Genomic DNA, 26,867 nt, shown 5'->3' with positions numbered 1-26,867 from the left:
AGAAAAAAGGCTGGGATAAAGAAGAAGAAAATATCCTAAAAAACGTATTCTCACTGCCAAAATCCTTTATGGTACAAGCTGCAAGACTTGAGTTGGGAATTACCTCTTGGGTGGCAACTGCCTGTATGGCACTAATTTGCTTTTGGCAGTGCCTAGGGTCTGAAGAGCACCTAAAAATTTCCCAGTGTTATAAAAGGGAAATTGTCACTAGTGAACTGTCCTGGGCGAAACAGACAAGCGCCGCACTAAGTGAAGCATATGGAGAGTTGGGTTTAAAACTATGTCCGCAACTGGGTCACCCAAGCATAGCTAAGAAAGAATTAAGAACACTGGGAGCTGAGACTTCCCGCACATATGATGGAGAGTACCTCTTGCGGAAAGTTTCGGTTTCACATATGACTCCGGCTTGGGAATCTAACAAACAGTATCCCTATTTAGATAGATTGCCGAGCTTCCACCTAAGATGGGAGGTACTAAAAGTGCGAATGGGGATAAACCCCTGTTATGGGAATATTGAGATCAAACATTTTATGTTGAATAGTAATGGTACCTGTTCTTGCGCGTTAGGTAAACATTGCGATATTGTGCATATTTTACTAGATTGTACGAAGTTTTTAGATTCTCGGAAAGAGATTTTATGTCCAATTTTTTAAAAATATACGATCAGAAATAGGATGCAAGCTGTTCGCTTTTTAGTTGAAATGATGAACCTAGACATTGCTTGTGCTATTGGGAAATTTATGAGTAAGGTCAGGGTGTTCCTCCAGTGTACAGAGTAAATATCTTTTATTGAGCACTTGGGGTAGGATGATGCTGTGCATGTAAAGGGTAATGGTACGGCATGGAATTCCTTGGAAGGATCCTGAGGTAGATGAAAGAATTACCCGACCTAATTATTCGTAGGTGGACATTTGTATCTTGTATGAAGGAAATGTGTATTTTGTGATATGTACTTATACCATGTTTTTAAAATGATCTTGGCTATATTTTAATAGTAATTGTATGTATAGGGTATAGTTTTATGGTTGTAACTAACCAAATAAAGTTTTCTTACTGACTAAGTGAATTTTTCGAGCTCTGATGATTAATTGGAGTCCCTTCACAAGTGGGGGCTGTCAGTTTTCTGTGATAAACAGGCTCCATCCCAGGAATATCGACCGGAAAACTCTATGTTCACTCATCATTCCACCGAGTCCCGTAAATGATCTGTTGCCAAGGATAAGTTGTCTTCTCTGTGTTTTGGGGTTGTCATAATAACCACTAAGCACTAATGGTTTGCACATATTTAGCACATGGTTACAGATGCCAGATTCATAAAATTCAGAAGGAGAGATAAATCAAGGAAGACTAAAAAGGTAAGTGTTAGACCTGTCAGCCTTAGGGTGGTCTTTCCCAAACTTTTTGCTTGCTTTCCTCCAATTTTGCTGATCTTCTTTGGCTGGCCTTGAGACTCTGTGAACGTTACCACTGCTAATTAGTGCTAAAGTGCATGTGCTCTCTCCCTTAAACAGGGTTTGATTGGATTAGCCACAATTGGCATATTACGTTTACCTGGAAGGTCCCAGTAAAGTGCTCTACCTGTGCCTAGGACCTGTAAATTAAATGCTACTAATGAGCCTACGGCACTAATTGCGCCATCCACTTATGTAGCCCCTTAAACAGGTCTCAGGTCTTCCACTGCTAAGCCTGTGTGTGCAGTTTGCACTGCCATGTTGACATGGCATTTAAAACCCAAAGCTGTAACACTCCCCTTTTATGACATATGGTACCTCTAACATAAGCTCTAGGTAGCCCATAGGGCAGAGCACTGTGTAATTAAAATATAGGACATGTACTGATAGTGAAATCTCTCAAATTCATTTTTCACTACTGTTAGGCCTACTTCTCCGAAAGGTTAGCATTGGGGATTCCTTTCCTACATCTAACAGCTGTAATTCCCAATTGGAAGGAGGTAGATCTGTCATGTTTAGTACTTTTGGAATTATGATAAATCCTCTTTAATCGCAAAGTCGAATTTATCATTACAATAAAAATAATTCCACTTATAGAAAGATGGCATTCTCTTGCTCTTAGCCATGTGTGCCTGCAGCCTGTTTCCAATACACATCCAGGGCGGATTACACCTGGATTTTGTACCTTTCCTCTAGACAGCGACGCACAATGGGAGCTTAGCCGTGACTTGAAGAGCCATCCTGGGAGGATGGGAGGGAGGATCTGGGAACATCCTCTCACCTACGCCTGAATTGGCTGTGTCCTGTCCCCACAGAAAGGGCTGCAAGTCACCCTCATTGGGGTTTGAAGCCAGGGCAGGAAGGGAGGACATCTGTGCACTTCAAAACCCTTCTTTGAACTCTCCTCCACTTCAAAGGGACCACTGGCTCTAAGAACTGGACTTCTGAACCTACCACTTCATTACATTTCTGGACCTGTGAAGAATCTGCCCGGCAGAGGGACTGCTCTGCTGGTGAAGGACTGCCACTCTGTTGAGCTGCTGCTCTGGAAGAACTGCTTTCTTGCTGTGCTGACCTGCTGCCCATCTGGCCTCACTGAGTAGGACGGGACCTGTATCACTTTAACTCTGAATGGCTTCAAGAGCTTGCTGGCTTTCCTCCTGATTGAAGTCTCAAGGACATAAAATATTCCAACTACCTTTCTTCTGTTGTCTGAGAGTCTGCTATGCCAATTGGTGCCATTCCAGTTCTGGACCCTTGGAAGTGAGACTAAGGTGCTGTTCAAACCCTTCACTGCTGCGGTGAAAGAACCTGAGCATCACCGCTTTTGCTTAGTTGGCACAGACGATTCTTCAACACTGCACGATTTGGAACAAGGCCATTGCCCCTGTTGCGAGGCTCAGAACCAATGCATTGCTCAGATGGGAGCCCCTGCTTTGCCTCTGGAACCACCACTACACGACGCTCTTCATGTAAAGTTCTTGCATCTCCTTCAACGCCCACATCTAAGTCTAAGCTGAAACTCCACATCAGAGCCGACGCAGCGTAGATGTTGGACCGTCAGAAACACACATCACCCCTGAATGCGTGTATTGTATTGTGCATCTCCCTCTGGCCTTCGCAACCCCTCAGTCGATGGGATCTTTAACGTCTACGCATCCTAAACCAAGGTCCTTTCGATCAGCGGTTCCAACCTGGTCCCTGTAGCCTGCATAAATTCCATCTTGGAGAGCCTGAATGTTTGGCATTGGACCGGTCCAAGGTGACCAGATATCACTTGTTTCCGCTTTGTGCTTTTTTGGCGCAATTTTCACGTATTTTAAAAATCAATCTCTCCAGTTCTACTTATTGGTTTCCTGTCATTTTAGTTTTGTTTCATTCACTAAATTAGGCTCTGATATCCTAACCAGGTGTGGTATATTTTTGTGTGGTGCATTCACTGTTTGAAGTGTCGCACATATACTTTACACATTGTCTTCAAGTTAAGCCTGACTTCTCTGTAACAAGCTTCCAGGGGGTGAACAAAAGTTAATTTGGGGATTGCTGGTGTATTACCCTGACTAGGATTATGATTACTGTCTGACTTGGGCTCATTCCCTACTTGACCAACAACCCAATTTCCAACAGTAAGTGTTTAGGTTCTTCCTATTGAGAGATGGTTGTCTGTGGTGCACAGCTTAAATTGAACCTCATTCTATCGGTGAACTGCCAGGTATGTAAAGGTTTGATGTCCAGTTTAGTTTTTGTAAACTGATGTAAAGTAGTTCTTGATGAAGAGTGTGAAGCATGATTCGGGCTATAGGCTTTGAATCTAGGGGAATGTATTTGAATGAAGGAGAGCATTTAGTTGAATTTTAAATCTGCACTTTGCCACAGCTTGTTTAAAAAAAAAATGTTTTGTTCGTATCAGTTTTCTTTCGGCACATGCTACAAAGTAGGTAACTGACAACTAAGGGGATTGTCTGAATTAGCTGGTTTTGTTGTACTCATGATGACCTATATAATAAGGGTATATAGAAAATACTTGCAGCACAAATCCCCCTCATTGATTTCTGATCTCCTGCTCCTGATCGTCTCATTGGGATTAGAACACCTCAAAAGCGTCTCTGTTTTTTGCAGACCTTGCATGATTGGTGACGGAGCTGGACTTCCATGATGCAGGGAGAACCTCAGGAGGTATGTGTATACCCAGTACTTTTTTAAGGTACCACACAGCTGTAATCTAAAGTTATTCACATATTTTTAACTTGTTATAACCTCTTGTGATCAAATTAAATGTTCCAAATATATGGTAGGAACACCCATTAATGCATGTATATTAACATTAATGTCCTCTATGATACTGTGTCGTGCTGGAGGTAACCAGGAGCACACTGCCTACAAAACCTATCTGAAATTACACCCATCTGAAATTACACAGTGGATATATATAAGGATCCAACCTTTCTGGTTTTAACAGTTCCTATTTTTCTGGGGCTTATCTGATGCAGGGTTCTGAAGCTGCGGAGAAATTACTGGGTATTTTTGATGTTTGTCATCTATTTTTCTTTACAATGAGGCTGCATCTCTACTTAAGTTGTTGGGCTTTAAACACGGGGGGGCCGATGTAGTTAATCCCAGATTACCGATTCTTAAATACCGAATAATACCGATTCGGTATTTAAGAACTGGCAATCGGGATGTAGGTATATTTACTGAATTAATTACCGAATCGGAATGATTCGGCAAATACCGAATACCGATTCGGTAATTGGCATTCATTCCTATGGGCCTGGAGGCCCATAGGAATGAATGTCAATTACCGAATCGATTCGGTAATTTAAGGAAACATTGAAGGGTGGCAGGGTGTCACTTTGACACCCTGTTGTACCCCTCAATTATGTATAGGTGCACATGTTGCAGACATACATGCCCTAAGGGCATGTATGTCTGCAACATGGCACCGTTTAAAAAGCAAACAAAATGCTTTTTATAGGGTTTTCATTATTTACCACCAACTTCTAGTTTGTGGTAAATTATGAATTCCTACACCCCTGTAGCACTGATTTCAGTGCTACCTACATCCCAAAATACAGATTCTGTATTTTTACCGATTCGGTATTTTACAGAATCGGTAAAATTACCGATTCTGTATTTTGACATGCACCTACATATCAATATCCAAATACCGGTCGGAAACGGCCGAAAATCGGTATTTTCGGCCGTTTCCGACCGGTATTTCGATACCTACATCGGGCCCAAGTTGTATTGCAGACCACAGTCAGTTACCGACCTGCTTGCTTGTCTGGCTGTGGTGTTTGGTCACAAACGCAGTGCCTCAGATTTCAACCCCAGCACACTCGTAAACCAGAAATCTATTTTTTAGAAGAAATCTAAATTTTTCGTGGAGTTTGCCAGTAGGAGGTTGCGGTTGCCTCCATAACATTAATCAAATCATGGAAAAATTGAGGGAGTTGTAAGGAAATGTAATTTTTGTATTCTAACTATATCTGTTCAGATATTTCTATCCCAGAGCTAAGTGTCAGATCTAGTTAGGAGGCTATGGGGCAAGCAGGGGTTACTGGGCTACAATTGAGGTGGTTAAGGTTGTTTATCACTCCTTACTCTGGTCCTGACCAGCTATGGCACTGCAGACTGAACACTAAATGCACAATTTCAGCACTTGACCCTCAGCGGGGTAACAATCTAAGAGTTCTCCTGGGGATAGTGTGGGGGTGGAGACTAAGACCTCCGCACTTACCAATAAGCACACAATGATTGTCCAGTTCAGGGATTATCTTTTATAAAATAGAAGTACTTTAATACACCAAAATAAAATCCCACAAAAAGGAATTTCTATAAGAGGTACTTAAAGGGAAATAGGCAAGAACATACCAGTCTTATAATAATCTCACAGGTAGAGGCTCAGTACATACGCTCACCTCTGTATCTGTTGCCACTATTCCAGTCCTTCAATGTCGCTGTTGCTCTCAATCCCCCCTGTAGACTTTTATAAAGTAGTTCTAATGTATGGTGAACACAAATTCATTGATAAGAGTTATCTTCGTGTATTCAGCAGCGATGTCCCCGGTATAGGATCTCACTTTGGAGTGCATAAGTGACAGCCCTGCCTTTCTCAGATGTTGTTCAGGAGCTCCAGGCAGACTGCGACTGGTCAGGAGTTGCACCTGTGGTCTCCTGTGGGGGGAAAGGTGGCCCAAAGGCAAAGATTCTTCCCAAACATATTAGGGGAACCACCCTCCCAAGTTCTGGTAATTAAGAAATTCTTTTCCACTCACCAGCAAGGTTTACACAGGACATTGGGTGTCAAGTACAGTCTTTGGAGGTCAGAGATGTAGTTATGCTCTCACGTTCTCTCCTTCTCCTTAATTGGTACAATGCAGCCGGTATGGTCTGCGAGGAACAGGGTCAAGGCTGATTTGCATATGGCTGGTTTGGCTAAGTGAGCAGAAGATCGATGACGGATTTAACCCAGTTCTAATAGTGACTGGGGGTGAGTGTTTGAAATGTTTCAGCGCTCTGTTCATCATCTTATTGTGTTTCCTTTGTTCCCCTTAAGTTGGCAGAGTATTCCCATACGTGGGTCCCTTGCTCCCACTGGATTCAAGCGTTCTTGGCTGATGAGGGGTGTTACCCCAAAGCCGGTCCCAGGATGCTTGTTTCCGGTGTATTGAGGAACTGGGCTGGCAGTTCAGGGTGGACTGTTCCCATGAGGGACAGGGTCATGACTGATTTGCATATGGCTGGGTCTGTACTGGGGTTGCAAAGTGAGCAGAAGAACAATGATAGATTTAACCCAGATCTGATAGTGTCCGGGGTGAATGTCTGAAAAGTTGCAGTGCTCGGTCCGTCTTCTTATTGTGTTTTCCTTGTATTTAGGGTAAAAGCATAACGCCTCTCCCACTTTCCACTCCTCTTTTTAATTGGTGTCTGTCTCTGTCCTTTGTAAATGGTGACTTTTCATTGGTCAGTAGGCTTAGTAGACCCTCCTTAGTACCGCCTTTTCTCTGCTTGTAACCTCCTATGAGGACAGCCCCTGTTACATGTGTTGTTACTCGGTAGGCTTTAATTACAACCTCTGAGCACTATTTAGTTAAATAGGTTTGTCCTGCCTGCAACACAGGCAGTGTTGCGTTTTTACGGGGTTATGCTCAAGTAAAAACAACCCGGCCTGGGTCATCAAAGCGGTACGTTCAAACAGTTGGTGGGGGTAGTCAAATATGATAAAAGGAATTACAAAAAAGCAGTAAAAACAGGAAAACGGTGCACCACTGAAAAAGCAGAGGTAAATTCTGAAACAGAATTTTAATTCACAAATGTAGCACCAGCATTAAATGCGATTGTTAATCAAAGCATTCATGGGCCTTAATTTGTTAATTTTCCAAACATTGATAATAAAAAATCTGTTTACAGTGCTCTCAGAGTGAAAGGAAAGACGGAAGAACACGGGGAAGTGGTAGTGAATATGTGGGTGAGGGACAAGGTAAATGTGTTTGTGACATATATACAATACACAATATATACAAATTGTCCTTTCCAGCCTATTACAGGTCAATAGGTCCCTATTTATACCTTGCTCATCGTATTATCATGAATAGTTAATTTTGTTTAATGAGCATGTAGGTGTTCTGATAGGACGGTCAACGTTTCGACCCCAGTGGAATTGAGGGCGAGTGATGTCCTCACGTCGGGGTCTTCATCAGGACAGATGAGCACTTGGATAAAGGAGGGACGAGCAGCGTGCGGTCCTTGTTGGGCTCACAAAGGGCTCCTGGTATTTTCTAGCATGGGGATTCAATCTCCCAGTGATAATGGAACCAATCCAAAGCTCTGCTTCGTGTGACTTGTTCACTCGATCAACACAGGCTGGACACGCTCTTTCTTAATACTTTTTTAAATTAATTTTTTTTATAATTTATCCCGTGCGCTTTTCTTTTGTTATATGCTGGCCGAACATGGCCGCATGCTTTTCTTTGTCTGTTTATCAATGCTTTAGTTTAGGATTTTGTAAGCTAAAGCATGAGTGCCACGATCGCTTCAAAAGTAAAGAAATAGAAAAACGTTTTCGTTCTATTTCTTTACTCTTGGAGCGATTGCAGCACTCACGTTTTAGCTTTCAACACCCTAAGCTAAAGTGTGGGTGCCGCAATTGCTTACGGTCTCGCATATACAAGAGTTTGAGCTATTGGCATTGTAAATGACAATGCCTTTTATTTATGTGTTTACAAACAGTTATAACACTGACTGCACTTTTTCTGCCAGCCCTGCTTCTCGTAATCCAGGACAATAAGTACAAATTGCCAATTTATGCACCGCTTGCAGGTTTTCAAAACACATAAATAAAATGCATTGTATTTTACAACGCCAGTAGCTAAAACTCTTGCAAATGCGAGATCTATTGCATTGCAAATACTTGTTTTAGGTGTGGTTCAGATCTGTAGTTCTCTCTCCCTACAAACTACTATGCCTTGTTCTAATGCAGCAATCTACAGATGACTCTCCTCATATATGACATACACAATTAAAAAAAAATCATTTCGATCTGAATAAAGCTGTAACATGTGTCTCTTTTTTTTGTTTTTACTGGGGCTGGGCAACTCTGAACATTTTTTACAACTTAAGCCATTTCGGGGTGTTGCACTGTAACTATATGTTACTCTTCTGCAGACTGGGTGTTTTCCAGCCACTTACTCTTGGCAGGGAAGTTAGTCCTTCCCATGAAAAGGTATTCATTCCTATTGTGGCAGAACTTGTCACCACTTAAGTTTTGGAGTGTATGAGAACTACCATAGAGATGTTCAGTCAGATCGCTTATATTCTCTCCATAATGAGGGATAGGCATTTGCCAAAGGCATACTATTGGTATCAAAGGGCAGAGACTTCCGAATGCAGGGGTGCTTCCACCACCTGAATCGCTGCCCCTTTCCTCCATCAAAGAGCCCTGATTTGGGTTCTCTACACCACCCTTTTTTTTTTGTAAACAAACTTTTATTGATTTTTCAATGTGACATCATAGGAAAAGCAGACCGAAGGGCACAATAAATGATCGAGCAATTCAAATTAAGTCCAGTACAGGTGTCCCACCTCACTCATTTGGAAAAGTCCTCCTTCCTTCCTCCGTGTCGAGCCTCCCGGCGGCTTGGCAACAGGTATCTCTACTCGCTGGACCGTCTCCTCTCCCCGTATTTGCGTATGATTGTCCCAGAATGCTTCCTATAGTGAACAACCCAGTGGCATTCCTTGTGCGAATGCCACCTGTAAAAAGGATTCAATATAAATGAAAGTGAATTTTAAAGACACATTCTTACACCACTTATTTTCCCTGTTTTTACCATTCTTCATGCTCTTATATGGGCATCGGGTTGGTCCTTTCTAACGTTCTTCCAGTCTGCAAAACTCTAATAACCCATCACAATTGAGACCTATTGCAATATGCAAGTCATGCATTACAATTTGAGATACTCTCCTCCAAAGGAACGGAAAATTATTCGTACAGTTTAAAATGCAAGTTAACAATAAGTAGTAGTCAGCAATAATAATTGTAGATATTGTTATGTCTCGCTTTCCATTGAAAAGGTGATTTTTGTTCATGATGTTGACTTAGATAAATTTGCATGTATCTTTCCAATAAGTAGGGTAACTGGTGAACGGAATTAATCAAACTGTAGCATGAAACAATAACTTTACTCAGTAGTATGCCTCTGCATGGTTTCTTGGAAATCTGTTTAGTAGTTTTAGATGTGTGTTACAAAAATGTATTGAACAGGCTTCAAAGGGTTAAAAGATAGATCTCAATGGAGTGTTTATGAACCCTGGTGTGCACACAGTCCCCAATCCCAGATTTCAAGAATAAACAAATAGCACTGTATAAGGGAGCATTGTTTTCCCCATCATCCAGTTTAGTTTTGCAAATACAAACTGGGGTCTGTGAATACACACATTCAGATTGGCTGGCTGTGATAGAAAAGTTCTTTGCAATCTTTATTTGACATTTTATGTATACATAAAGGTAGGACATAAAAGGGGACAGGTTCAGCTTTCCCTGGTGGGGGAGGAGTGGGCGGGTCGCGAAGGGAAACACATTTTGTTAAATACACATTTCGAGTCTGTGAATCCAGCTCCAAGGCCCACAAACAAAAATGAAAAATAAAAACAGCCAAACTCCACTACACACTCACATATCATGTGCATTGTGGTTGGACGTATAGTCAGCTAGACCATCCTGTCTGTCTGGTTGTACCCACCCATGGTCTGACCGATGTCTGGGCAGTGTGTTCAGCAGCTGTTGCGCGGGCCAAAGGCTCTCTGCAGTACTGGGTTGCATGATACTATAGTGAGAAAAACAATATTGTAACTCAATAATATTGCCCAACACATATTGACAACATAATTATTGTGGCACTACGCGTAAACCTGAAAAGCATATATATATATATTGATATCAAAAATATAATTGAAATAAACCCTAAAAAATATGAAAACAAAACCAAAGAAACCCCAGCTATTATGGCTAGATTCAGACTTATAAAACCTGAACATAACTATGAACACTAAAATTCCAAACACCAACAAATCAACACAACATACATTCAAATATTCACAATTACATAAAATAGTGATGTAATGTGCATAAAATCATTAATAAAATAAATATATATTACATTTGAAATTAAATCTCTAATTAGGGTTTACCATAAATGATTAATTATAAAAAGCTACTCTCCAAAGAACCTTAAAAAACTAAACTTAAAAAAGTTAGCAAATAGAAACTCGGTACCAATTAACCCCTTGCATGCTGACGGCCCCCATCCTTCATGCACTACGGCGCTCGTGTGCTGATGACGGCTGGGGGCCGCCATAAACCCGCCCACTTGCGATTTTGCCGCACAGGCGCGGAATCGCAGCAGCTTGCAAGGGGTTAAAGCATGAAAATATACAACACAATGTCTCCTGAAAAGCAGCCACTACAGGACCGCGTCAATATGCTGGATTGAAACTCCATTTAAGGAGATAATTGCACTTCAAAGGACTTCTACATTCAGCTGGCAAAGTAAGTTACATAACTAATATAACCTTATAAAAACAAGCATTGGCATAGCCAAAAGGTCTCGCTTTTGGGACCTTATAAGTATTTAGTTATGCAGCACAAAATCCTTGGTGCAACAACATCAACCGTTGCATGGCTAAACACACAAGGTCCCAAAGGCGAGACCTATTGGCTATGCCAATGCTTGTTTACATTTCCTCCTGAAATTCCATAGGTCCCGCCAACTCCCCTAGTTTACTGTTGCTTCACAACACTGATCATTGGTGGTCAATTGCGTCTATCAACTCCAACCGTATCTCTATTGCCACTGCACTTTCATTGCTGATCTCTTTTTCATGATCTGATCCTCTTTTGTGTTATTTCTCTTTATTTTTAGGAGGGCCTCGATACTGCAATTTGAATGCAGGCCACTCCTTTCTTCAGACTACGTTTTTGGGGACTTTAAAATTAAAAAATGGTGAAGCATGGTGCATATAAGTCAACACGATGGGGTTGGCCATAGTAAGTAAAAAAAAACTCACCAAAACGCTATGACGCGAAGTGTGGTGATACATGCACTCTAATACAAGGCAGGCCACTTCCATATGGCTGAGATACCCGCCACCCCCTCTCAACACAATCCCCAAGAATTGGGAAACCGGAAACAGTTCTTGAACTTTTGGAAGGCGGGAAGGGAGTTACCCTTCCCGGCCGTATTTATTAAAATATGAAACAAAATCAAAACATTAAAATAAGTTTCATATCATGTACAATTTCATATCCACATTACGATGTTTGGCTAACCTTAACATATATCTAATACAAAGGTTCTCCTAGCCGATACTAACATCCTTACAAAATGCATTTCAAATTGAAATTGTACATCCTAACGTTAAGGGCCAACGGCAAGGTCGTAACCGGTGTCAGATCCCTAAACCAGAACTCCCCCCTCACTTGTGAGGGGCGGCCGCACAGAGGACTGCACCTCGTGTGCCATACCAATTTCCCTTGTCTTGACGGGGGCCCCTGTTAACTCGACGCCATGTACGTGGTCGTCCGAGGACTCGTGTGAGGTGTCTAGAAGGTAGCGTAGATCCCCCTCCCCACCTTACACAACTTACCACATCTGCCGTCGCAGATGTCCTGGCCCCGGGAAATTCCCTGGAGGGGCCCGTAGCCCCTCCTATCCAGGGAGGGGCCTTGACCGCCTTCCCTTTCCTTTAGGCGTCCCGTCCTTAGAAGGGACCGCCTCCCCGTTGAGGGGCCAATGGCCACCTCCCCCCGGGCGCTCCCATCCGTAATGGGTGACGCCCCCCCCTAGGGATCTTCCAATGACTGCTCACCGATCATGACCTTACCGCCACAGGCCGGATAGTTGACCGGCTATCCGGACCCCCCACAAAACTCCTACCTAAAGGTCATGTTGCAAACTCCTTAACCAGGCTACGAGGTCTCCTATGAGTAAAGAATTCCCCACCCGGGACAAATGGACCCCATCCTCTAGATACATGTTGTCCCCCCTGATACAACCATGAGGAATCGAATGCAATGTATTGGTGCGGAACAGTCTACCAAGCTTGTTATTAATCTTTTTCACAGAGTGATTTATAGCAGACACTGAATTAGCCCCCCGCCACACCTTTCGTGGAATCATATGGGACCATGCAATCGTGCACCCTGGAACCCTCCTCGCCAACCAACTTACTGTGGATAGTATCGCTTCGAGGAGTAGTCGTCTACCAGCGGTCACCAAATCATTGCCCCCAAGATGTACTATGATTATAGATGGCGGTGACCTTGTCCGCCCTAACAAACCCTCAAGAAAAAGTTGAAACTGGTCAATACAGAGCCCGCCCCTTCCGTAGAAGGTCACCCTGTACCCGTATTCCCCAGCTGTGTGAATCATGTCACCTGCTTTGAATACGTCCCCGGCACGCCTCACGTATGAGTGGCCCACGACCCACACCACTTTTTCCTCAGCCGGTGATTTCTGACCGCTGGTTCCCAGGTGTCGGGCCGACTGCACAGTCCGCCCCGCCTCGTAGGTTTGCGAAACTGTAACCAAACAGAAAACAAGAAGCGTGAGTACATGATATCAGCTTCACAACATGTGCAACCGCACATACCTTTTGTAACAATTCGAGGACCAACGCCCCAACTGTTTCACTTTTTCCACACTCAGACCCCTGGCTGTAGCCTCTGTAGCAGCCCCTATCCGGAAGGAATGAGTCCCAAACTCGCCCGGGTTCAGGCCCGCGGCCGAAATTGCCATTGCAAGCACCCGCTGGAACTGAAACTTCGTCAGTGGGGTGGCATCTGCATGCCTCAGCAAGGTCCCTCCCCATGATGCCGCCCTCCGCGCCAAATACTCTTCAACGCATGCAACCGGGCACATGGGAGATCCGGGAATCCGCTGGACCACAACACTATCCCCGATCGCGCCTTGATCGGTCTTGGACCTGACAAACGAGAGAATCATCGTCTCCCCTTTTACCTGAATGTGCTCTCGGCACAGTCCACCCCCCGTATCCTGCTTATTTTTTGCCACCAGTTCGCTTACCCGCATAGCCCCATGAAAAGCTAATGTAAAAGCGGCCCGGAATAACACTGTTTCCGACTGGGATGAACATGTAGCAGGGAGTACGGACAGTAACAGGGCCAACCTATCCAGACCTATCGGGTGCCTTTCATCTACTCTGCGACCCTCCAGGCGTTGCCACCCACGCAGCGCTTTCTGTACCACGAAAGACGCTGTAGGGTCCTGGATACCATGCGCCCGCGCCATGAAGGAAATGGCGGCCCGATGCCTCTGGGCCGTGGCCACCGATTTGCCTGCCCTGCGTAAAGACAGCAAAAACTTTATGACTAGTTCTTCCTGACCCCAAAGCTCTCCCCTAGCAGAACCCAAAAAGGACCAATAGGAACGGAACGCCCCTTCATATGCCTTCCTTGTCCTGGGTGCTAAATTCTCTCCCACGAGGTTTTGTAGTTCGGGGCACCGAGAGACCAGAGAGCTTCGGGAAATGGTGCCGCCACCGGGTCCGCTGTGGGCAGAAAACCCCAGAAGGCCTGCATACGGAAACGAGAAAGCGCATCAGCAGCCTGATTCAGCACCCCTGGCACATGCCTCGCTCTAAAGAGCACGTTCAATTGCATACACAGTAAAACAATTTCCTTGAGCAACCTCAGGATCCACTTGCATCGCGCTGCCTGACTATTGATACACTCAACCACGGTCATGTTATCAGACCAGAACACCACAGAGTGATCCCTAAACCCCTCAGGCCATGTTTTCAAAGCCACCAGAATAGGGAACAGTTCAAGAAAAGCAATGTTACTTGTAAGTCCACACTTGTGCCACCATGACGGCCACGTTTGAGCCGACCAGTGATTGCCAAATATGGCGCCAAAGCCTATACTCCCCGCCGAATCGGTCCACAGCCCAACTCTTCGGAGGACACCGCCGGCTTCGTCCAGACAACCCGACCATTGAAGTCCGCCAGGAATGCCAACCAAATGCGCATGTCCTGGCGAATCTCGGCCGAGAGCCTCGTGCGGTGATGCCCCTCTTTAAGACCGACCATGGCTTGTGCAATCGAGCGGGAAAAGGGGCGGGCCATTGGTATTATTCTAAGGGCAAAATTCAACTGCCCCACAGTCTGCTGTAATTGATGCAAGTTCACCTTAGTTTCTCTAATACATGCTTCAAGCGAAGCCCTGAATTTCCGCACTTTTTCTTCTGGCAAGCGGAAGCAACTCCCTTCAGAATCGAGCTCTATTCCAAGAAACTCGAGTGAAGTTGAGGGCCCCACAGTCTTGCCCGGCGCCAATGGCACACCAAACTGTCTCATCAGATCACAAAATTCAATTAGAGCCTGTGCACATTCTGAGTCCCCGGCTGCCCCCAGAAACAGAAAATCGTCTAGATAATGCATGACATGCTGAAAACCCGTAATCCTTGTGAATGCCCACTGCAGAAAACAACTGAATTTTTCAAAATAAGCACACGATATGGAACAGCCCATCGGCATACATTTATCCATGTAATAGCGCCCCTGAAACATAAAGCCCAGGAGACGCTGATCGTCCGGGTGTACCGGGAGCAACCGGAAAGCGGACTCAATGTCAGATTTGGCCATCAGCGCTCCGGGCCCCAGGCGATTCAACATGGCGACTGCATCATCGAAGGATGCGTACCGCACCGAACAAAGCCCTGGGTCTATTGCATCATTAACCGACAAATCCCTCGGGGCTGACAAATTGTGTATCAGTCTAAACTCACCCGGGTCTTTCTTGGGGACCACTCCCAATGGTGAACAAACAAAATTAGGAACTGGTGGTGTGCTGAATGGTCCTGCCACCCGACCCCGGGCTACTTCTTTCCCAATCTTTGCTTGCACCACTGCCGTATTATGCAGGACCGAAATTTGGTTCTTACACTGTGCTTTCCCCTGAAAATTCCCCACAAAAGGTTCTGTCGCGTGATAATGAAGAAAAAAAAGCTTCTTCAACTAACATATTTGCCTAGGATCACACGTGTTGGTTAAGCAGTGAAGCTGAGACAGAGCAAGGACTTCTGGTTTCACACTGTGCAATTCGCCCACTACGTATGGATCTTTTTCTCTCTCCCCTTCATCATATTGAATGCTTATGTTTTGTGTTTAATGCTAGGCGCCTAAGGGTACACTGTAGGTGGTAGGCCAAAGTCATGAAATCTCAGCTCATTTTGGGCTAGAGTTCTAGAGAACCAACAGCTGAACTAGAGCCCAGCCTCTGACTTGAGCTTTCAAGGGCTCGCCCACCTCTATGATCAGCTGGGCGTAGGTGCAAGGCTTTCTAACTCTCTTGATCACTTTGCCCCTCAACTGTTTCCCTATTGGATTTCAAAGTTTACTTTGTATTTTTAAAAAAGCATATTGGTAACTATAAGTTATTTCTGGCTCGAAATGCTACAGTGCTTCTGCACTTGTTTGGCAGACTGTTAGAAACATAACATTATCCTAAAAACCTAAAAACCACCCCTACCCTCCCTGCGCCCTAGAAAACGTCCCCGCCCCTGAGCCGTAAAAATTACCTGAGCCCTAAAAAGTACCCCAAACCCTAAAAACGTACCTGACAACCCTGCCACCAGCTCTTAAAACAACCCTAACCCTTAAAAACTACACCCCCCCCAAAACCGAGCCCCACTTACCAGTCCTCTTCCTCACCTGATGCTTCCACTTCCTGTGTCTGCCCATCTAAGCATCTAGACGCGGAAGCGATAATTGGGAACATATGCTTCTGCTCGCAACCGCGCGCGCACACCAGCAGCTCCCGCATCTCAGGGGCGCCATGTGTTTTAAAAATGATCGAGCTCAGACGTGTGCGCGATCATTGAAAACACATGGCCTGGTGCTCGCTCTCTCGTGCACCACTAGCGGGCTTGTTTTTTTTTTACAGCGCTGTTTTACGGTAATTCGGAGCGTGGCCCCTGATTAAGGGTCACCGCGCTGCGTTTATTTTTTAGATTTAGCAGCACTCGCGGGACGCCGGGACTTGTTGCAAGCTGCCCTCCTTTTGAGCAGGAAGGCACAGTACAAGTACAACTGATATGTAAATGCGAGACCGTCACAGTGTGAGACTCCATTTAAGTGCATGGTGCAACGGAGACTGCCGGGGTGTAAGATCACATTTCAGTGCAATGCAATAGACAACCGAGGACGCCTAAGAGCGTGACTAAGTGCATGGGGCAACGGAGTCTGTCCGGGTGTGACACTCTACTAGTATATACTCTACACCAGGGGTCTCCAAACCGGTCCTGGAGGGCCGGATCCATGCCAGATTTTTTGGATATCCCCATTGAGATACATGTAGTAATTGAAAAAAATCTGGGATGGATCCGGCCCTCCAGGACCGGTTTGGAGACCCCTGCTCTACACGTATATAGAATGTGATTGCAGTGATTCAGAAGTCATTTTCTGACGCAGGCAATATAATTGGATATTATCTGCCAAGTGATCATTACAGGGACACCCTATCTCCTGCTGCATCATTTACAGATGGTCTTATTTCTTATGGTTCCGGATTTTCATTAGGAACATAACACCGGTGCTCCTTTTCCGTGGTGTAGAAGTTTTCTCTTATTTGCATCTTGTTTCTACCTGGTACACACACTATATTTCGATAGCAAAAAAGATATGCATGCATCTATAACAAAAAATCTTGCTCTGCACAAAAACTGGATGGACAGAAGGAAAATGTTGGTGTCAGAGGAGAACTAGTGTCTACCTCATGCACTGTGTTCCCAGCGAAAAATTCTGCTTGAAAATATTATGCCCGGAAATGTTATACTATGTGGCAGAACAAAAGGCCAGTCGCTATTCCTGTACCAGTTGCTATTAAATCATCCTTACAGGCATTTACTGAGCGAGTGGCCCTTTCGGCCAACAAATCTCGTGAGATTTTCTCACTAGTTCACAGTCTTGCCACTTCCGACCGCACCTGTCTTTCCCCTGCCCCTTCTCAATCTCTCTGTCACTCTTTGAACGACTACTTCATCAATAAAATTATTACCATCAAGGCCAATATTCCTATTGTGTCTCAACCTGCACTGCCCATTCAGTCTCATCTGCTTCCTTCTGTTCTGGATCATTTTGAACCTATCTCATCTGAGCTTTTCCTCGACCTGCTTGTCAAGGTCAAATCCGGCTCTCCCGCAGACTGTGCCCCTGCACGGATACTCAGAACCCTCTATACCAGTTGTCCCACCCCTCCCCTTTCTCAATGCTTCTTTGGCTTTGGGCTGTGTTCCCTCTTCCTTTAAGTCTGCTATTGTTTTTCCTATCTTGAAGAAAGCTGGCCTGGACCCCTCTCTTCCATCTAATTTTAGGCCGATTTACCCTTCTCCCCTATCTAGGGAAGATTCTCGAAAGCTACGTGACATCCTGCCTTTCCACCTATATTGAGGAGAATCATCTCTTGGCCTCCCACCAGGCGGGCTTTCGCCCCGGCCACTCCACTGAGGGTGTGGTCCTTGCGGTCCTGGATGAACTTAAGGGGAAGGCTGACTGCAACCTCCCCCAGGCATTGGTCCTTTTAGATCTGTCCGCTGCGTTTGACACGGTCGATCATGTCATCCTTCTCGACCGTGTCAGCGCAGCGGGCATCCAGGGCACTGCCCTCTCCTGGATCGCGTCCTTTCTTCAAGGCAGATCACAGGCAGTCCACCTCTCTGATTTTTCTGCCCCCCCTCTTCCGGTCACATGTGGTGTCCCTCAAGGTTCTTCCCTCTCCCCACTTCTTTTCAACCTTTACATCCGTCCCCTTATCTCCTCTCTTCTCGAGCTGGGGGTCTCTGTGTACAATTACGCAGATGACCTCCAGCTCGTTTTTGATCTCTCATCCCCAGCTGACTCTCTTCCTAAGTTCTGTTCTACTCTTCTTTTTATTTCCCAGTGGATGAGCTTCAATCATTTGACGCTCAATCCCGATAAGACGGAGCTTGTCCTCACTGGTGGCTCGTCCAATCCCTGGTCCTCAGCTCACTGGCCCCTTTCTTTTGGCCCTCCCCCCTCACCAGTTTCCTCTGTTCGAACCTTGGGCATCAAGATCAGTAATGATCTGTCCATGCACACCCAAATCAGTTCTGTTGTGTCTTCCTGTTTTTCCTCACTCCGTTTAATTCGTAAGATTTCCCGGTTTTTTTCTGTTGATGCCCTTAAAACCATCATCACGGCCCTTATTACATCCCGCCTGGATTATGGAAACGGCTTGTACGTTGGTATCCCTGCCTACGAAACTCGCCATCTCCAGGCCATCCAAAACCAGGCGGCCCGCCTTATCCTTCGTCTCCCCAAATTTTCCCACATCACCCCGGCCCTCAAATCTCTCCATTGGCTCCCGGTTCATTTCAGATCTCAGTTCAAACTAGCTTGCCTGGCCTTCCGAGCGCATGCTCGTTCTGCCCCGCTCTTCATTAATTCCCTAATTTCTTCTCATGCCCCCAGTCGTACTCTCCGCTCTTCTTATCTTTCTCTTCTTCACGTCCCCCGCTTCCGCAAATCCCGCACCGGGGGCACCCGATTCTCTGTGTTGGCCCCCCAGATTTGGAACAACCTCCCTCTTTCCATTTGTTCTATCCCTATCTTTTCCCACTTTCGTAAAGCCCTTAAAACTTTTCTTTTCCTTCAGGCATTTCCCGGCTAAATCTCTTTGGGCCCCTTTGTAGATTCTGTTGTGCTCCTCAGCGCCAGGAAGCCGCTTGGCCACAGTGCGCTTTAGAAATTTCTTTTTCATTTCATTTTATTTCATTTGTCATACTTCTTCACAAACTGTACTTTCCCGAGCTCAATATGTGCAAATGCACTTCTACCATGAACTGTGCCTCACATGTCCTGGAAGCAGGGCCCTGTGTTTAGAAGCAACGTGCCCTCCCTGCATCCCCCTCCCCCACCCCCACCCCCACCCCCACCCCCGCCCTCCTCCCCATTCCTGCTTCCCATCTTCGTACACAAGCCGCTGTGTGGACATGACAAGGAAATTATTGACAAACCCGGGCCGTTGAAGACGAACTGTATTCTTCTTGTTAATATGATAATTTTCTTCTTATCATCCAGTATTGTTTTTTTTATCCCTAACAGTGGCCCCTGAAGAAGGGATTAGCGTAATCCCGAAATGCATTGGGCATGGCTGTAATTTTTGAACGCTCAAATAAGAATTTTAGCTGTTATTCAAATATATTGATTATGTGAAATACTGAAGTTTCATGTTATTATGCAAATTATTCATACATTTGCACATTGATGATTTTTGGGTTAATCTAAAGATAAAGATGATATAAATACAAACAGTCCAAAATCTAATGTTGCGATTTTTGATTTTGTGTTTGATTCACAGTTTGAAATTGTGAGAAATTACAATACATTAACTCTTTCGCTGCGGCGGCTATTCCGCCGCAGCGCTAACGGTCGCGGGGGCGCGCGGGTGAGCTCCGCGGGTGACAGAACCGTTCCGTCACGGCCCGCGGGTGAGCTGTGCTCATGACGGAACGGTTCTGTCACGGCCCGCCCGCTCAATTAAACGCGCCGCGCAGGCGTGGCGGCCGGGCCGAGGCTGGCTGCCTTTCACTGGATTGCACGCACTCATTTGTTTAAATTGAGTACATTAATTCATTTATATTTGGGTAAACGTGGGAGTGCGTAGACTTCTTCACAAATTAGTTGTCTTCATCGCCATTTTTTAGTCCGCAGCACCTCTAAAGCATCTTTCTCAACATGTCTTTCGATGGTATTTCTAATCTTACAGGCAATAGAGCAGATACCCTTACATATTCAACAGCACAACTCAAAGATATTTACGCACTAATACAAGATGCACCATCATTTAACATCCAGGGAGGTTCAGTTTCACAACAAATCCGGCAATTCGAGTTCATTACACGCAGAGCATTGAGTCAACGGTTACATGCATCCACACTCATTCAAAACAACAAAGTCCAGCGCATTCCGCGTGGTTTGCGCTTGCCAATCAAACCGTTATTGTACAAATTTCAATTCAATAAGACATTTATGGAAAAATGGCAGGCAGTTTTAAATAAATGTTCACTGGACTTGATATTGCTACTAATAGAGGAACTTTCCAGAACAATTAAAGAACTTGAGGATGAAATAGATTCAATAAAGTCTGATTTATCGACTAGATGTGAAGCAGATTTTTGGAAACTAACACTAGATGATTTAAACAATAAACTTGAGACCTGAACAAGTGCACAAACCGGCAATGGAGCATCATCTAGTCAACCAAAGCATTTTTTAGAGAGTGGCGCAATAGGCGGACGACAACCACATCCAAAAAAGTCAGAAGGGCTAAAAGAAAAAGAAGCAGAAGCCCGGAGCTTGAGGAGCAAAGGCAAAGTCTTGACATAAATATATCTTTAATCAGATTACCAGCAACACAACAACAAGTGTTAAACAAAGGAACATCTTTTGTTCCTGTGTATCATACAAAACCTTTGGAACTGGAGGTTTCCACGTAAAATTTTTGAGAAACTTAAGATTGAAACATTTTTTCACTGACGTGGTTCCGATGCTGGAAACCTCAGTAGTTTCAAATGAAGATCAGGATCATGAATTACGTGTTTTCAAGCCAAAAAGTACGTACGTGGCCCCAGCATCCCATAAGCTATTGAATTTGTTTGAGTCTTTGATTCGGAATGATTTTACAAAACTAAATCTTCTACCTAACACTTATACTAATTTTAAAAAACACGAGATTGCCATCATCAAGGAATTAGCTAAAGATGACAGACTAACTTTTCAGATGGCAGATAAAGGAGGTGCCCTGGTAATGATGGACAGAGGTTTTTATGAACAAAGGGTGCTGCAACACTTACAAGACTCTACAATATACATCAAACTTGATCAAGATCCAACCCTGACCATTATGGACACTTTGAAACAGATATTGGATCATGCTGAGCAGATGTCCTGGATTACCAATAATTTACGAAGTTTTCTTACAGTGGTACATCCGAGGAGACCAAAGTTATACATGCTTCCGAAGGTTCATAAAAACCTTCAAGATCCGCCATTTCATCCAATAGTTTCTGTTTGCGACTCAATTTTTTCACCAGCTGGTCAATTCGTTGACCATTTTCTTCAGAAATTTGTGCAACCTTGGACAAGCTACGTGAAGGACACCACTCATTTTTTAAATCTGCGTCACAAAATTAAAGACCAGTTTTCTGCATCATGGATCCTGTGCACAATTGATCGTTATATACCTCTATACCTCTTAAAGAAGGTATCGAAGCATGTGAATGGGCTCGATTACAGCTGCCAGATTTGAGTGTAAACAAAGGGCTAGATGTAGGTAATAGCAAATTACCGAAGGGTAAATACCGAATTTTACCAATTCGGTGTTTACTAATCGGTAATTGCTATGTAGGAAAAAAAATCGGTAAAAATACCGAATCGATAAGATTCGGTAATTGCCGATTCGGTAATTACCGAATCAGTATTTGCCATTGATTCCTATGGGCCTTGAAGCCTATAGGATTCAATAGCAAATACCGATTCTGTAATTACCGAATTTTCAAGGGGGACAGGGTGTCACTTTGACACCCTGTTGCACCCCTGTTTCCGGCTTGTGTGCCATGTGACACACATACATGCCCTTAGGCCCTAAGGGCATGTATGTGTGTCACATGGCACAGGTGTACATGTACACCTGTACATGCAGATGTGCATGTACACAGAAATTCGTAATTTACCACCCAATAGTATTGGGTGGGAAATAACGAATTTCTAAGGGCCTGTGGCACTGTAAACTGTGCCACCTACATATTGAATTACAGAATCTGCATATTTACCGATTCAGTTTTTACCGAATCGGTAAATTTACCGATTCTGTAATCTTCTAGCCCCCTACATTACAATACCCAAATACCGGTCGGTAACGGCCGAAATCGGCCGTTACCGACCGGCATTTGGGCTCCTACATCTCGCCCAAAGTTTTTATTTTGGAATTATTGACATTCTGTTTACAGCATAGCTATTTGCAATGGAAAGAAGATTTTTATTTACTAACAAGTGGTACCTCAATTGGTTTTTCGGGGGCTCCTGCCTATGCAAATACATTCATGTTTCGGTTTGAAAAGCATTACATCTTCACAGATCAAGCTTGGAGCTCAGAATGGGCATTTTATGTCCGATTCATCGACGACCTATTTCTCATTTGGAAGAGTACAAGAGAGTCGTTGGAAACCCTCATTAAAGAACTCAATCTGAAAAATGAACGGATCAAGTTCACACATTGCATTAGCGAGGAGACCATTTCATTTCTGGATGTGTTGATAACCCAACAAGCAGATCAGCTTCTAACATCAGTGTACAAAAAACCAACAGATAAAAACAACTTACTGTTGTTCTCACTCACCATCATTGATAAAGAATCTACCATACTCCCAAATGTCGAGGATCAAAAGAATAACATCAGAAGACAACAAGTTGGAACCAGCTTTAGCAGAACTTTGTGGAAAGTTCTCAGAGAGCGGGTATCGTATCCTAAGGCACTTCTAGAACAAGCAGTTCACAAAACCCAGTCAAAAGAAAGAAAAGATTTGTTAACTACGAAACCAAAAACTGAACAGATCAGACATGTTTTTGTTTCTAAATTTTCAACAAGGTCTTTTACAATCAGAAAAATTATAAGAACTGGGTGGGAACTGCTGAAAAAATGAGCCGTATTTTAAGGGTTTATTTGTAGATGAACCTTTATTCGCATACACCCGCAGTAGGAACATCAAGGAAATGCTGACAACGACAAATAAAGTTGAGCTTGAACAATTCGCAGGGATGTGTAAATGCTATAATTGTGTCAACTGCAACAATGTGATTACAGGAAACATTATCAATCATCCGCACTCAGGAAAACCTATAACACTTAGGTACAACGGTGACTGTAACACTACTAATGTCATTTATACCATCAAATGTCCGTGCGGACTACTATATGTAGGGAAAACTTCACGCAAGATCAAAGTGAGGATAACAAAACATAAAAGCACTATACGTACCAAAAACACTAAATCGCACTTTGCATTACATTGGGCGGAACACCAATGCGCAGTTAAAATACACGATTTTAGAAGTATTGCCACTCAACTTGGGTTTTGACAACAGTAAGGCATTAGCTCAAAGTATGGTGGACAACATTTTTACAGACCCTCACACCAAGGGGCCTGAACGACAGGATTGAAATGCTGTGTTTTCGGTAAAGTATGTTCATGTAAATCTTGTCAAGTTTAGTTGCTCACTTTGCGTATTTGATAAGGACAGTACACATAACCATTGTGTTGCTATAGTAATACTCTGTCATGCTCTTAATACACCTCAGTAGTGGATTGTTGTGTTTTGTTGAACTATAGATTGTTAATATGTAAATATCTGAGGTTTACGGGGAATCGCGAGTCAATTTATTATCATTTTTTTTCATTTTTATTTTTATTCTCCTCTCGGTTTCTTCCCTTCACTTTCATCGTTTTTCGGGACAATGTTTTATTTTTTCCTTTTACATTTCACTAAAAAGCATGAAATGTGACATTTGTGGAAGCGGACAACAGTTGGAGTAACATAGACGACTTTGTTTGGTGAGTCGGCAGTCTTTTGACAAGCGGTTATTAAGTACAGCATGTCAGTGTCTTCGGGCATTGAGCAACCTATTTATGTTCGTATTGCAGATTACTGCAGCAGCAGTGTTTTAACTATCGTTCATGCGGTACTTGTGTGTTGTATCGTACGACAGAAGGAGTGTTGGTTTATGGTGAATGACAGCATGGGAGGCGTTTTTTTCATGGACATTTAAATACATTTCAGGTAACAGTGTTACAAGTAAAGCCATCTTTTTTGGTTTCCGTGCAGTTAGGTTAAAGGTATTCATTTAAAGTATGTTCTCTCCATACAGAGGAATTACTGGCCAGAGAGTCGTTTTTGGAGAGAACAGAGAGGCATCAGGTGTTTTATTTTCAGTAAGTTGAGAGCTCATTCAATGAATTGCTTGATTGTAGCATTTAAAAGAGAGAACGCACCCTTATTTCACTGTTTCTTTTAAAGATTTGAGGCAGTCTCGCATTGCTGAAGTTGGTCTCCATTATTTTCACAGCCAACCGCCATAGAGTAAGTTGTTTTCTTGAGTAGGACAGGGCATTCGTGCATGTAGAACGGCTGGCAAATCACCTAACGTAACAACTTTCACCATCTTTAGAGAAGCATGCATCACATTTTTATTCACAATTTTTTCTTTTTTTGTACACCTTTGGAGTCGAGGTACATGCTTGAACTTATGGTTTTCTATTCAGCTCACGGTTTCACCTGGGGTATTTCCTTTGACGAGATGCATATAAGGAATTTATTGACAAACCCTGGCCGTTGAAGACTAACTGTATTCTTCTTGTTAATATGATTAGTTTTCTTCTTATCATTCATTATTGTTATTTTGGCCCCCGAAGAAGGGGTTAGCGTAATCCCGAAATGCATTGGACATGGCTGTAATTTTTGAGCGCTCAAATAAGAATTTTTGCTGTTATTCAAATATATTGATTATGTGAAATACTGAAGTTTCACGTTATTATGCAAAGTATTCATATATTTGCACATTGATGATTTTTGGGTTAATCAAAAGATGAAGATAAAGATGATATAAATGCAAACAGTACAAAATCTAATCTGATTTTTGATTTTGTGTTTGATTCACAGTTTGAAATTGTGAGAAATTACAATACATTAACAGATGCTGTGCATCCAGTATACTGGTGTTTTCACATCAGAGAAGGTAGTTAGAGTATCAGGCTTGCTGTCTTTCACTGGTTTGCACGCACTCATTTGTTTAAATTGAGTAGATTAATTCATTTACATTTGGGTACACGTGGGAGTGCGTAGACTTCTTCACAAAATAAAATGACATGACAAGCATTGTCACATAAAATCCATAGGATACATGGAATGTTAGTATTTCCATAAATGGGTACATTAGTACCCAGAATATTTACAACGACCTGTCCCCCCTCTCCCTTGGCAGGCCACTTGGACTGCTAATGATAGGCTTCTTCTTTATCTTGCTACTCTTCCCTGTATCCTTAACTCCACCCTGGGCTCCTTTCTTCCATTTCTGCCCCTCACTCTGCAGCCCCCAGCCCCAACCACCCATTCCGTCCCTCCCACCCATTCCGTCCCTCTCACTTATCCTTTTTACCTCACAGCCCTTTTGTATTACTGCACATAAAGTATATGCTCGTTAACTACCCACTTACAAGGTACCAAAAGCGAGACCTATTGGTTATGCCAGTGCTTGTCTCACATATGGAATATACAATTGTGATTTTTTTTTTTATCATTCAATTTTGAGGGAAGAACAACAAAAAAGTGCTTCAAAGGGTCTTCTTGTGCTTTGGTTTAGCAGCACCAAGTATTTGCAATTGTGGAATATTAAAACAAAGGAGTTAAATGTAGTTTATCAACACAATACCAAAAATTCACCTAAAATACTTTAACGGTATGGTTATGGTATGTTAAGACATGCACATGTTTACAAAGTCTTAGAAATTACTTCAAACCAGTAGAGATGGTGTCTTCGATGGTTACTAAACAAAACCTTAAAACATTGTGCAAACAATAACTCTCACCACCCCCATTTGACATGACAAAGGGCATAATCATTGACCTCACTGTTCACAACACTTCACCTCATGTCATGATTGATAACTCTGCCACTGTATGATAACGTTAACTAGTTTTATTGCACACGTTGATAGAGAGGTTTTAATGTTGATAAAAGCGTACTCTTTTGTGAAGCAGTGTCTCCTGTTGTTTTAAGCAGGTTTATGCACTAGTGGGGGTCGAACTTTACCTTTGCAATACCATTCAGTATTTCTTCCATTGTTGATTTCTTGATTTTTGGGGCCCTGGCATGAACATTGAATATGGATGGCACCAAAGAGCTTTCCTTGCAGTGTTTTAGAAAGCTATTCTTAAAATGCAAAATAATTACAACCAGAGCATCAAACAGGTTGTTGAATTGTGGAACATGCAGACCGACTAGAAAGCAGCTATTCACCAGCAATAATAGCCATGCAAGATCAGCCCTTGTTAAAAGTCTCTAGGTTCATGTATTGTAAATGACATCCATGACCGCTCAGTTTAGAGACAGACACACATGTCCATGCCATCAGTCTGACACGGGCTTTTGGAGAGCTCTGCAAAGCGGCTTCATGGCCTCTTTTGCATACCATTAGGCTATTGTTTCTATGAACCCTGTTGCCTCTGTTTTCAATACTTCCACATCTCAGCGTGGGAGTACAGTATTAGTCATTGAGGAATTTCTTGATACATTATGCATACTGCACTTTGTCTCCTGGC

At 43.5% G+C, this 26,867-nt stretch overlaps 1 protein-coding gene across 4 annotated transcripts in view; it reads left to right on the top strand.

Annotated features, from left to right (window-relative positions):
* The window catches only part of TRABD (TraB domain containing), a 247,012-nt gene that overhangs the window by 19,934 nt on the left and 200,211 nt on the right, over positions 1–26,867 (top strand). For all 4 annotated transcript variants that reach the window (XM_086967441.1, XM_086967446.1, XM_086967442.1 and 1 more), the window contains exon 2: positions 4,071–4,127. In XM_086967441.1, the coding sequence (XP_086823567.1) occupies positions 4,104–4,127 (24 nt within the window). In that variant the 5' untranslated portion in view covers positions 4,071–4,103. The remainder of the gene's footprint in view (positions 1–4,070; positions 4,128–26,867) is intronic.

This window comes from Lissotriton vulgaris, chromosome 1_1 (assembly GCF_964263255.1).
Source record: "Lissotriton vulgaris chromosome 1_1, aLisVul1.2, whole genome shotgun sequence".
Taxonomy (NCBI): domain Eukaryota; kingdom Metazoa; phylum Chordata; class Amphibia; order Caudata; family Salamandridae; genus Lissotriton; species Lissotriton vulgaris.
The sequence above is the reverse complement of the archived record's forward strand: the minus strand, read 5'-3'. Positions and strand labels throughout refer to the sequence as shown.